This window comes from Pteropus alecto, unplaced genomic scaffold, assembly GCF_000325575.1.
Source record: "Pteropus alecto unplaced genomic scaffold, ASM32557v1 scaffold196, whole genome shotgun sequence".
Taxonomy (NCBI): Eukaryota; Metazoa; Chordata; class Mammalia; order Chiroptera; family Pteropodidae; genus Pteropus; species Pteropus alecto.
The window spans coordinates 6864986-6878894 of NW_006439717.1; the positions used below are offsets into that span (position 1 = coordinate 6864986).

At 33.8% G+C, this 13909-nt stretch overlaps 1 protein-coding gene across 1 annotated transcript in view; it reads right to left on the reverse strand.

Annotated features, from left to right (window-relative positions):
• The window catches only part of PDZRN4 (PDZ domain containing ring finger 4), a 327717-nt gene extending 313814 nt beyond the window's left edge, over positions 1-13903 (reverse strand). Inside the window, exons 1-3 of the mRNA XM_006916893.1 lie at positions 13738-13903; positions 11312-11398; positions 9375-9482 (exon numbers count right to left, since the gene is read on the reverse strand). Coding sequence (XP_006916955.1) covers positions 9375-9482; positions 11312-11398; positions 13738-13788 — 246 coding nt within the window. The 5' untranslated portion in view covers positions 13789-13903. The remainder of the gene's footprint in view (positions 1-9374; positions 9483-11311; positions 11399-13737) is intronic.
• Positions 13904-13909: the final 6 nt, after the last annotated feature.

Below are 13909 nucleotides of genomic sequence, written 5' to 3' on the forward strand. Positions count from 1 at the left end.
AACAGACTTTAAGGGAGAAATGGATGGCAATGCAATAATAGGAGGGTATGTACTACCCCACTTAGAATAATGGATAGAACATTCATACAGAAAATCAATAAGGAAACATTGGCCTTAAATAGCATATTAGACTAGATGGACTTAACAGGAAATGCAGAACATTCTATCCAAAAGCAACAGAATACACATTCTTCTCAAGTGCACATAAAATATTCTCTAGGATATATCATATGTTAGGCCAAAAAAGCAAGTCTTAACAGATTTAAGATTACAATCATATCAAACACCATTTCAAACCATAATGGTATGAAACTAGAAGTAAACTGCAAGAAAAAAAATACAAACAGAAAATTCACACATATGTGGAATTAAACTCCATGCTAATAAACAACCAATGTGTTAATGAAAAAAATCAAAAGAGAAATCAAAAAATATCTTGAGACAAATGAAAATGGAAATACTACATACCAGAACTAATGGGATGCCGAAAAAGAAGTTTTAAGGATTTCATTCATAGTGATAAATGTCTTCCTCAAGAAACAAGAAAAATTTTAAACAACCTACCTTTACACTTCAAGAAACTAGAAAAAGAAGAAAAAACAAAGCCCAAAGTTAGTGGACGGAAGGAAATAATAAAAATCAGCACATACATAAGTGAAATAGAGACCGAAAGACAATGAAAAAGATCAATGAAACCAAGGGCTGGTTCTATGAAAATATAAACAAAATTGATAAACCTTTAGCTAGCTTCACCAAGGAAAAACTAGAACTCAAATAAAAACAAATGAAAGAGGAGACATTACAGCTGAAAGCACAGAAATAAAAAGTTTTATGAGAGACTTATGAACAATTATATTTCAACAAATTAGATAACCTAAAAGAAATAGATAAATTCCTATACTCATACAACATAATGTAAGACTTAAACATGAAGAAATAGAAAATCTGAACAGACCAATTATGAATAAGGAGATTGAATCACTAATCAAAACTTCCCAGCAAAGAAAAGTTCAATATCAGTTGGCTTCACTGATGAATTCTACCAAATAGTCAAAGAAGAATTAATATCAATCTTTCTCAAATTCTTCCAAAAAATAGAAGCGGAGGAAACACTTCCAAATTAATTTTATGAGGCTAGCAATACCCTGATACCAAAAGCAGACAAGGAAATCAGAAGAGAAAATTATAGGCCAGTGTTTTTGATAAACGAACATAAAATTCCTCAACAAAATATTAGCAAACTAAATTTAACAATACATCAAAAGGATCATACCATAGCCAATAGGTATTTATTCTAAGGATACATGTTAAACATTGGCAAATCAAACAATGTGATATAGTACATTAACAAAGTAAGGGGCAAAAATCATGATCATTTCAATAGTTGCAAAAAAAGCATTTGACAAAATTAAACATCCATTAATGTTAAAAACTCTCAACAAAGTGGATATAGAGAGAACACACCTCAACATAATAAAGGTCACATATAACAAGCCCATAGCTAACATTATATTCAATGGTCAAAAGTTAAAAGCTTTTGCTCTAAGATCAGGAACAAGGCAAAGATGTCTACTCTTGCCATTTTTATTCAACATAGTATTGGAACTCCTAGACAGAGTAATTAGGCAAGAAAAAGAAATAAAAGTCATCAAAATTGGAAAAGAAGTAAAACTGTCACTATCTGTAGATAACACGATATTATACATACAAAACCCTAAAGACTCAACTACAAAACTGTTAGAATTAATGAATGACTTCAGTAGAGTTGCAAGATACAAAATTATTATGCAGAAATCTATTGCATTTCTATACACTAATAATGAACTATCAGAAAGAGAAATTAATAAAACCATCCCATTTACAATTGCATCAAAAAATACCTTGGAAAAAATTTAACCAAAGGTAAAATACCTGTACACTGAAAACTAAAAGACATTGAGAAAAGAAATTGAAGAAGACACAAATAAATGGAAAGATATTTCATGCTTACGTATTGAAAGAGTTAATATTGTTAAAATGTCCAAACAACCTAAATCAATACACAGATCCAATGCAATCTCTATCAAAGCTCCAATATAATTTTTTACAAAAATAGAAAATCAATCCTAAAATTAGAATGGACCACAAAAGGCTCCAACTAGCTAAAGCAATGTTGAGAAAGGGGGACAAAGCAGGAGGCATCAGAGTCCTTGATTTCAAACTATATTACAAAACCGTTTGGTACTGGCATAAAAAGAGACACATAGATCAATGAAACACAATAGCACAGAAATCAATCCAAACACGAATATATCGTCAATTAATTTGCAACAAAGGAACCAATATATACAATGGGGAAAGGACAGTCTCTTCAATAAATGGTGCTGGGAAACTGGACGGCCTCATGCAAAAGAATGAAACTGGACCCCTATCATCCACTACTCAAAAAATGCAGCTCAAAATGGATTAAAGACTTGAATGTAAGACTTGATACCATGAAACTCTTAGAAGAAAACATAGGCTGTAAGCTCCCTGACATAAAATTTCACTATGATTTTTTTGGACTTGACACCAAAAGCAAAGGCAGCAAAAGCAAAAACAAATAAATGAGACCACACCTAACTACAAAGCTTCTGCACAGGAAACCATCAATAAAATAAAAAGGCAACCTATTGAATGACAGAAAATATTTTTGAATTAGACACCTGATAAGGAGCTAATATGCAAAATATATAAAGAACTCATACAACTCAATAGCAAAAACAAACCAACAAGCAATCCAATTAAAAAATGGGCAGAGGATCTAAATAGACATTTTCCCAAAGATGACATAGAGATGGCCAACAGATACATAAAAAGAAGCTCAAAATCACTAATTATCAGAGAAATGAATAACAAAACCACAATGAGATATCACTCACACCTATTAGAATGGCTATTATCAAAAAAGACTAGAGATTACAAATCCTGGAGAGGATGTAGAGAAAAGGGAACTCTTGCACACTTTTGGTAAGAATGTAAATTGGTGTAGTCACTATGGAAAATAGTATAGAGGTTCCTCAAAAATTTAAAACTAGAACTTCTATATGATCCAGCAATTCCACTTCTGGGTATTAACCTAAAGAAAATGAAAACACTATAGCTCAAAAAAATATATACACCTCCATGTTCATTGCCACATTATTTATAGTAGCCAAGATATGGAAACAACTTAAATGTCTAATAACAGATGAAGAAAGAAAGAAAAAGTGATATATATACACAATGGAATATTATTTAGCTATAGAAAATAATGCATTTGCAACAACAGGGATAGAACTTGAGGGCATTATGTTAAATTAAATAAGTCTGACAAAGAAAATACCGTATTATCTCACTTGCATGTGGAATCTAAAAAACAAACAAAACCAAGCTCAAACATACGGAAAACAGATTGCTGGTTGCCAGAGACTGGGTGTGAGGGGTGGGCCAAGTGGGTGAAGGGAGTCAAGAGGTACAAACATCCAGTATAAAGTAAATCATGGGGATATAATGTACAGCATGATGACTACAGTTATAATAGTCTATTTTGTATTTGAAAGTTGCTAAGAAAGATCTCGAAAGTTCTTATCACAAGAACAAAAATTCTATGACTATATATGATATAGTTATAGGTCAACTAGACTTAGTGTGGTGATCATTTCACAATATATATATATCAATTCATTATGTCATAAACCTGAAACTAATATGTTATATGTCAATTATATCTTAAAAAAAAATCACATAAAAATAATGTTATAGGTGCTCTGATGAGATATGTAGCACAGAATAATGAGGAGAATGGGAACCATAGTTAGACCTTCTGACATGTAGGCTCCCACATGTAGCTACGCAGGGTGCAAACTGCATAATCAGATGTGGCGGTCCTGTTTTCTTTCTCAGAAGTTTAGTACTAAAAAAAAATATATCAACTCAAGTTCCTATGTTATACTTTTTAAATAGGTAAAACTGCGGTAAACACACTAAAACTCAATGGCGTAAACTAAACACTTTTTCCAGCCTCTTTTGTAAGCTAAAATAAAACTATGTTTACTAATAATAGAAACTAAATGGAGTAGCAAATACTATGATCATCTAGATAGAGCTAGGAACTCACTATTCTTGTCCTTGTTATAGTCAAGAAACTGAAAATTAGAAAAATTGAGAAATCTTTGCACGATAACTTGGTACAAATGCAAGGCCAAGACTCAAGTTCAGAGACTGTACCCCTTCCTTAAACCATGATGGTGTTTTACATCCACATATTCTACTATTTTACTAATCCTTGCCATGATTTCTCAAAATGAATTGAACTACTACTGGGAGAACAGGAAAACTAGATTAAACCTGTCATCTCATTCCATTAAGACAAGATGGTGATCTCTATTTATGTCTGGAACAATTGAAGGGGCAGCTTCACACAAAAGCTTGCTTTGCCTAGTATAGACAGACAACAGGATCCCTACACTGAGCCACTTAAGGGCAGAGAACTGATCTTATCGATCTTTACTTCCATAACACAGAGTATGCTGTCTGGCACAAACCACCAATTTGTACGTAGTTGCTGAATAACAATTAAATTATGAGTCTATAGTTTCAGAGCTTTCTCCCACAGCCATTTTTGCATCTGAGAGTTCCATGTGAATATGTGAAAATGTACAAGTTAAAACTTCCTACATTTACTCATCCAAACTGTAGTGTCTATGGAAATGGGTATCACTAAAAGCTGGGAGAGAGTGACCTGGATTCTCCAAGAAAGGAAAATACCTGTTCCTCTACTGTCTGTGCTCTGGAGAACAAACTACTGGCATAAGCTGAATGAGACACATCAGGCTCATAATAGTGGGTTGGAAGAACCTGCCCTGTGCCTGGAACTTCATGTGTCCGGTAACTATGAATGACATAGAAATCGAGGCACAGCTGGCTTGCTCAAGGCCACTTCCATTTTAAGAGGCAAGACAGGACTTCCAGCCAGATGTCCTTTATTTCAGCATTCATGCACTTCCCACTGCACCACAGTACTTTTCAAGATGCATTAAAATATACAATTATATAATGATAGCTCTATCGTGATGTTAAAACTATATTCAATTTTAGTAACATTTAATAATTGCAAATCTCATTACAATGTAATTCTTTACTTGCACTAACATGATTGATTTTAGTTTTTTCTTAAGTCTTTCAGTCAATGTTATCTGAACTGCTAAAATAGACTTCAAAATGTGGAATGATGGTATTTTATTGAAGAGATGTATTCGAATTAAACAGCAATTTGTCATAAAAACAGACCTACAAAACTTGTAAATGCTTCCTACACATACACAAATCAACGTGGCTGTTTTATGAGGCAGTAAGGTGCACTGTGCCATCAGGCACATAGAGAGATAGCACATTATAGATCTGCTTCAACAGCATTCCTAAATGTTCAGCTCCAATCTGCATTTAAATTTCCTGCAGTAACAGCTGTGACTGAACTGTGCGGAGCCTTAGGCAAATACCTATGACAACCACCAAAGATTTTTACTTCAGCAGTGCAGAAAGTAGGGACAGAAAATACAGAAGGCATAACATTACAGAAAAAAAGAAAGTGTAGTTGGCAGTCTGGAATAGTTAAGAAGTTCTTGTTCAAACATGGCATTTGGAAAGTTCTTTCTGCTAGTACTAAAGGCAGCACTTTCTAGAAAGTGCCACACTGACATTGTTCAACGTGAGAACTATTTCTGAAGTCAATGAAAATGCCTTGTGTGCTATATTTCATCATGAATTTCAAGGTAAACAAAGAGAAAAAATTTTAATATATACACTAACAAAAAAGTCTGCTTTCTGCTTCAAACTGTTCTCGTAGACTTCATAGACCTCTCCCCCGACTCCCTGGTCTCCAGAAGCTGAGAGAAGGGTGGACTTTCCTGTCACATAGCATTGACTAGGAGCTAGGGGGAAGAGTGGACAAAAGAAAGTGAATGAAGTATGATTGACTATCCACCCTCTATTCACTTTCCCACTCAGGGGTTATGATTGTATGGCCTGCTATCAGCATCACAGAACTACTAATAAAGGAATAGTGGCTGACAGCAGCAGTGAACTTTGATTTTCAGCTCCCTCCCACATACTGCTCAGGCACCCTAACGTGATAACCACAGTAATGGTATTGTCCTCTTACAGAATTGTGCCTAAGCATCTGATAGTATCGAGGATCTTCTGTGGTTCCTTTGAGTCTTGAAAGGGTGAAAGACAGCATGCAAAAAATGATTTAATTTGGATGTGCACTCTGATGAATTCCTGGTCTATGTGAACTGTGATGTTTGACAATATCCTCTGCCTTTTCGGTCCCCAGTGATACTTTGACACCATATTACAACTATTTCTTTTCTGAATCCACACACATATTTTGATAAATGTAGAAGTATAAATATCTAGAAATGGGTAAACATGATTGCTCATGGAAAATGACTCCAAAAATGAATTTGCCTTGTATTATGTGAAAAATATGACATAGATTTACCTCATCACTGTGATTTTTTTCTTTTATGATTCTTGAATTTATTTGATTAGCTTTAGTGGAATGCAGAATATTAAAAATAACATTTGGGGCACTGTTAGTCTTTGTTAAACTTTGGCAAAATTGTCGTATCTAATATTTTTATTAGAACTAGTAAAATCTCTTTAATCAATAGAACCAAACTTTTAACGTTTCTACTTTCTCCTTCAACTGAATGGTTTAAGAATTTTTTATTTTATAAGAACAATTCATAAACCTGTTATAATGTGTGTTTTAATCAATTAAGGTGCTAAAATATTTTTAGCATATCTTGACTGTAAGTAAAAAATAAATGGTGTAACAGTTTCTATTTTTTATTTCAGTCACATATCACTGAATTCAAAGTACTTAGTAATGTGTCAGACTGTGACAGTTAAGTCATATGGATAGTTTCATAGTATATGAACTAAGGGTGCACTTGCTTTGCTAAAAAATTTATTTGTTGCACCAGGTTTAAATCAGCGTGACCACTTGGAATTCAAAAACTGAAAGAAACAATCCATCAAATTATTTCAGTAAACAAATCACTGAGCACAAAAAATGAAAATTACTCTATTTTAAAATCTGTTTTTTCTGCCTTAAGACGTTTTAAGATAATCAATATATTTCTTATCAGTTTCCCATTACTATAAAATGTGTAAATTTGACTGGTACCATAATGGCAGATGAACTAAAATAATTGACAAGCATCAGATATTTCTAATTGGTACATAGGGATCTCTTACACATTTATATGCTCAAGAACAAGCATGCTACTTGTTTAAATATACATATTAAAGTCACACAAATATCTATTTGCTTTAAAAAGCTGATGGCATCACTGAAAATTAAATATCAGAGATTTAGTTCTAATAATCTTCCTTCTAAAATTTTTCATTCTATTTAACAGACAACATTCCAGAAATATGTAGGTCACCTAACTCATTTCTTACCTGCAAATGTGGTCATATGAATCTATTATAGAATTACAACAAAAATATGTATATTACCAGTATACTCTGGCATTAAAAGATACATTGATAAATTTCTATCATTGAGGCAATTTTAAGCTGTTGTCATTAACTGCTTATATATGCATATAAAGGGGAACTAATAATAATACTGCAGCTAGTTATAAATTATAATTTAAATTTCTGTGGTTCATTTCTTTGATCTCTATCTTATATGATTTAAATAAGTTATTTTGACATATATTAGTAACAGTATTAGATGTCTAGATGCACTTGATTTATTAACAATAGTTTTTATAAAATTACCTCTTTACATTAACAAAATCAATAAATTTTTAACAAAAGTTCTATATAACAATATAAAAGGCAAATTCTTCCTCTTTTTAATGCAACATCAATGAGGTATACATAATATTGTTACCTAGCTAGAACAAATTACTTTTTAAATCCCCAGTACATGTTTCTGTTGTGTATAATTATTTGTGCTAATTGAACATATGTATTCAGCTCCCACAAACCTTATCAAATGTAGGCATTCATTTTCCATTTAACTAGAAAAAACAAAATGCTTTAGAGATAAGGCAGAAAGTAATCAGGACAAATTTTTGTTTAAAATATGTTGCCCTTTAAATCATACTGCACAAACACAAGTAGAAATAGAAAAATTCTAACTTTAGAAACTGCAGCATATAAATGTTTCCACTAGGCAAACTGTCAGGACAAACTGGATAGCATCAGTGAAAGTAGGTCTGTACTTTTCTGGCTACACACTGGAGGAGAAAATCTTGATATAAGAGAATTCTTCAGATAAAAACTATGGTTTTTCAGCCAAGGCAACTCTTCTCTCTTGCCCAAAGTGCCTAGTCAGCTATTTCCTAAATGTTATGAGCTCTTTGTCTTCAAAATAGAAAACTATTGGTTCTTCTATACTGTTTACTCCTATCCTAGGTTAAATTACCCAAAATTCAACTTTTTTTCTTTTTTAACATAGAAATAAAGATCTAAACTTTGTTCTAAGTTTAATTTAAAAAAAAAGAAAAGAAATAATCTCCATCAAGATAGTTTAGGTAAATATTCAGAAAGATAACACTACTGATTATATAATCTAGAATAAATAGAATTTTTCCAAAAAAATAGTGGAGTCATCAAATACACCTTTCAAATTTCTATTTATGCCTTAGAAATGACTCCATTGACAAAAGTAACCTAATCATTTTCAGTAGCACCAAATAATACTATCTCAACCAGTTGAAATGTCAAAAGCATTGAAGTAGTGAATGTTAATGACCCAAAATTCCATTATCATAGCCCAAATTTCGCTAACTTGTAGTTATTTACTTTATAAACCCCAGATACAACAATACAGCTACAATATACACTAGAAAAAAAAAGAGTTCCCACCAAGGTTTTGTAATAGAAAAAAAAGCTGCTTCTTTTTTTCATGAAAAAAGACATGAACAAGATAACCACACTAAGCTAAGAAATTTTAAAAGGCATTGTATAAATAATTTAAAACTACATATAACACAGTAATCATAAGTTTAAGGATAGTAATATTTCCTCATCATAAATGTCCTTCAAGAGATTTATCATCCTTTTTGGAAATGTTTTAAAAATTAATCCCTTAATTATTACACAACTACCTTCATAGTTCATGGGGAGGGGCAATTATTAAAACAGAGATATTCATTAACATTTGGAAACTTCAGGTGATTTATTATTTTATCCCAACATCTAATAATTGATATAGATTAGATATATACTATATACTCTAGTTAGATATACACTCTAATGAGTAACACACCAGGGTAAAGCAATAAGTTTATAAATTTAAAATATCCAAATATTTCTTCCATGGATCATATTTGTTTTTATTATTGTCTTACCTCGATGATTTTGTCATGAATCTCCAGGCCATCTGCTTTGTCAGCAGGTCCATTTTCCAAAATTTTTGAAACATAAATTCCTTCTGTTGATGTTTCTTCCTGACGATTCTATTAAAAAAATATATAACAACATTAAAAAAGATGTAAACAAAATTCTAAGTTAGATAAGAGACAATTTAGTAAATGTAACATTGCTAATATTCTCTAAACATGCAACTCTCTATCTTAGCTGGGGATTTGGCACTGAATTTTAACTAACACCAGTCATTAATCAAGATGGCAGCTTCTTCGTCTCTGACAAGATTATCTATTTACCTCACATTTTTTGAGTATATATAAAAAGCTATGGGGAAAGGGCATGTGATATCAACAAGGTGATATCAACTGGCTCCTAAATATGGTTTATAGAACATCTCACTTTTAAAAAGATGTTGCAGTTAAAAAGGGTTATAAGTTAAAGAAAACAAAAAGCATATCTAGCTTCACAAGATAATTGGTTTGAGATGTGGTCACAGTTTCGAAAATACAATTTAGCTTCATGATGTGTCAGATTTGGAAATATAGCTCTGACTGTTTCTATTCACAGAGAAGACTGGGAGCTTGTTCAAGTGTGAAATCCCAAAAGATCCACTCTAACCTGCAAGAGAACCCATTCAAGGCTAATCTTTACACATTTCCAGGTGCAATGAGCCTGATGATTATTAAACCTAAAACAGCCAATATGGTACAAGTAGGACATTTTATCCAGTCCCAGGAAACCAATCATATAGCAGAACTTATATACTGAAAATGCCCAACATCCCATAAAATGATTCATCATATAATTTTAAATGTCATTTTACTTCATGGCAGGTTAAATAAAATTATTTCTCCTAAATTAGCCTTCCTTAATCTGAATTTTAAGAGGCTCTTTAAAATGACCAATGTCCTCTAAATGTCAAACACCTAGCTAACATTTATAACAATATTCCTTAGGGGGAAAAAAAAACCAAAAATGATATGATGAAAAGACATAGCTCTCTTTTCATAATAAATGGGTACTGTTCTAGAAACTAGAAACAGAAGCACAGCAGTCATTAGTTGCTAGGTTTTCGAAATACTAAACACAAAGAAGTATGTCATTGCCATTCTGACCCAAGCAGAGCATATGGCCAACAACTCTAAGACAGTTTCCTTGGACAACATCTGCAGTACAGGATGCAAAAATTTCATGGCAGTTTATTGGGAAAATTAAAGAAGATGATTTTTTAAAAACTTCACCACCTTTTCCTAGTTATGGCAAAAATTAAGTTGATGTAGTATAAAAAGAACTTTGCAACTACAGTGTATAGTATAAGTTTATAACCCATGCATTTTGAAAACAATTGCTATCTATCTAGAAAATATTATTTATTCAGTTAAATAAAGAATTTGATTTGGGGAGCCAAAAATATTTTAAATCAGCTATTGTTCTTTAACATAGCATTTCCTATGTAATTGTGAAAATGATATCCCTTATTTCAACTTATTTTAACTGTTCATTCATTTAACATACATTATATACTGCCTGGTCTGTGTGAGCATCTGAAAACTGACTAATTTCACTAATAAATAGGAAGTACAAGCAGGCAATGCAATTACCTAACATTATCAAGTAGAAATTACCTATATACATTATTGTGAAATTGGTTTATTTAAGAAATTTGCCAACAAGGCTATACAATGTAGATAAAATGCGAATGTATTTTTTTTTAAGTAGAAAAGATAAACAAGTTTGTTAGCTGTTTTTTTTTTTTCCTCAAAATAATAGGTATTTGCATTAAGGCATCTGATATTTGATCACGAGCATAATTTTAAAGTTTCAATCATTTGTTTTCTTACTCAATATCACAAATGAAAGCTAAGTCGCTATTATTTTATAAGCAAAAAGTGAGCTATGCGTTAACAAGGTAGGTTACCTGATTTGGTCGACCTCCTATAATATTGAATCCCAAAGTGTCATTTTCTCTTTCTAACACAATGGTGAATGGCTTATGGTCTCTAACCTAGAAGGAAAGGTATAAAATAACTAACCAGGTAAAAATCTAAGAGAAAAAAATAAATGCTACAATAAAGCTTTTTTGTTTTTACTGTAAATAAATTAACATTTGAAAAGAGGAAAACCTTAAAATTAAGGATGGTTGAATTTAAGAGGTTAATTTCTTTCTACATTTATTTTGAAACTGTATTTGAAGGGAACAACCACACATGTGAGAAAAATGACTATTTTCAGCTAAATGGCTTTGCATCTTTACATATGCAGCTTTTATTCTAATGCATTCATCATCTAATTTTGACTTAACTGTAATTTAAAACAGATTCTCGGTTTAATCCTGTAGGTATTCTTATTCTTTCCCTCTAATATAGAGGAGTAAAATAAATTGCTAAAGGATCTGAGAATTACTTTATGTAAAAATTTCCCTTTGGAAAGTCTTAAGGAATAAAGTGAGCTATTTATAAATTTCTTTGAATGGTAATATTCAGATTACTATTGTAAGACTGATAAATTACAGTAATCCTAATTTTAAATAGTATTCTTATTTGGTTTTGCATAACTCCTGAAGAATTTAAAAAATGTGATTCGTGCTACGTAGTATTTCTCTCATGATAGCCAAATAAGAGTTAAATAGGAATTATATCTATAACCTGTTTATTAGTAAAGATAATGTGAAATAGTGCCAGACTAGACGAGTTTTATCTATGACTATGGATATTATTAACCACCCTAGGAAAATATACATTTGGTAATTACTTTTGAATGATAAAATGCCATAAGCATCATTACCACTGCAACCATCATCACCATCTTTTCCCAGGAGTTTTTCCCAGGCAGTTCACACAGCAGCCCCTACTGGTAGTGGGAAAACATTTCTGAGGAGCACAGAGAAGCCTTGTGATAAGTAAGCCTACAAATCATGGGCAGTGTTTCCTCACTTCTCAGAACCATAGCTTGACTTGTTGCATGGACTTCTGTCATAATTCTAGCTGTTACTCCTTTCCATCAACCATTGTTCCCCTAAGACCTTGAAACCTGAACTGGTTATACAGAGGATATGTCTGTGCTTCTCTATGGCTCATCCCATTTTCTAACTTTACCTGGATATAAATAGGATAGAGAAAAAAAATCATATACCATCCAGTCTTTTAATAAGCAATGCACTTCCGTTTATCAGAGCGGAAACATTTTAGCCCCTCAAATTTCAATTATCTTTTTTAGGTTCAAGTATAGAAGCTTCTCAACTCGATGCCTGAGTTGGAGGCAGTCCCAAATGGGAATCATCCTGGGTTGCTCCTCTGCAGGACTCTGAAGAATGAAAACAGCTCCTTGAATGGAGTGCAAGTTCTGCTAAATCCCTGCTCACCATGGCAGCGACCAACAATGTCAAACACTGTGCAGAAGTCCTCCAGAAGAGAAGTAACAGCTTTATAAACAAGCCTCTTCACACGGGGTGCTGCAAAGAGACTTGTTTATTCCGTCTGAAAGCGGGCAGTCCACCAGCACAGTTTGGGGCCAGCAGCTTCGACAAAGAAGGGAAACAGCCGCTGCCCGGGGGCTTGTCTGACCACAGATGGATGTGGCTGCTCTCACTTAGCTCCCCAAGCCTGTCTCTGTCTCTCTGTCTCTGTCTGTCTCTCTCTCACACACGCGTGCACACACACACACTCCACCAATAATGAAACCCTAAAACAGGGAGGATTATTTAGGGAAATTCTGGATAATGAAAAGAACTCTGCAGGTCTAAGAAACACCATCTTTTAATCTCTCAACTCAAAGTCAGTCTAGTTCCCCACATCCCTAACAGTTCCTGCACTGAGTAGAAGGTGCTGATATGGACAGTTTGGCAGGGCAACTAAATCATTCAGAGCCAAAGGTGTGGGACTGACAAGGCCACAGGGATGCTGGTGCAGTAGGAGAGGGCAGGAAGGGTCGGAGATTACCCGGCTTCCCTTCCCTGACTTCGGGCACAGGCCAAAGGTGCAACTAGGCAGAGAGGGCAAGGCAGGAGACTGAAAGACAGAGAGCAAGGGTCTGAGTGGGAAAATGAGTTTTCCTAATTCTTTCTTCATGGAAAAGTTGAAACTGAAACTGTTTAACTCTTTCCAATCTAAACATAAGTAGAAAGGGGACTATCCTTGTTAATATTAATATACTCGATACTAATACACTGCAATACTAATACACTCGAAAGGTAATAGTATAGTATGATCAAGGAGGGTGGATGCTTCCTACTGCATAATAAGGAAGGATATCACCTTTCGCAGGAATCGTGAAGCACCACAAAGAAGGGTTCCTCTTTCCACCCCTATGGTCCATTCCCCGGGTGCCCTATCCCTCTGCGCTTACCGGGCCGTGGCCGCCGCCCAGGTCCCTGGCGAAGTTGCGGACGTGAGCCATGTACTGGGTGAACTTCTCCTGGTACCTGCGGGCCGTGAGCTGCACCTCGCCCTGCAGCGCCCAGAGCTGCGCTAGCAGCGCCTTCTCGCGCCGCCTCCAGGCGAGGACTCGAGGCCCGGGT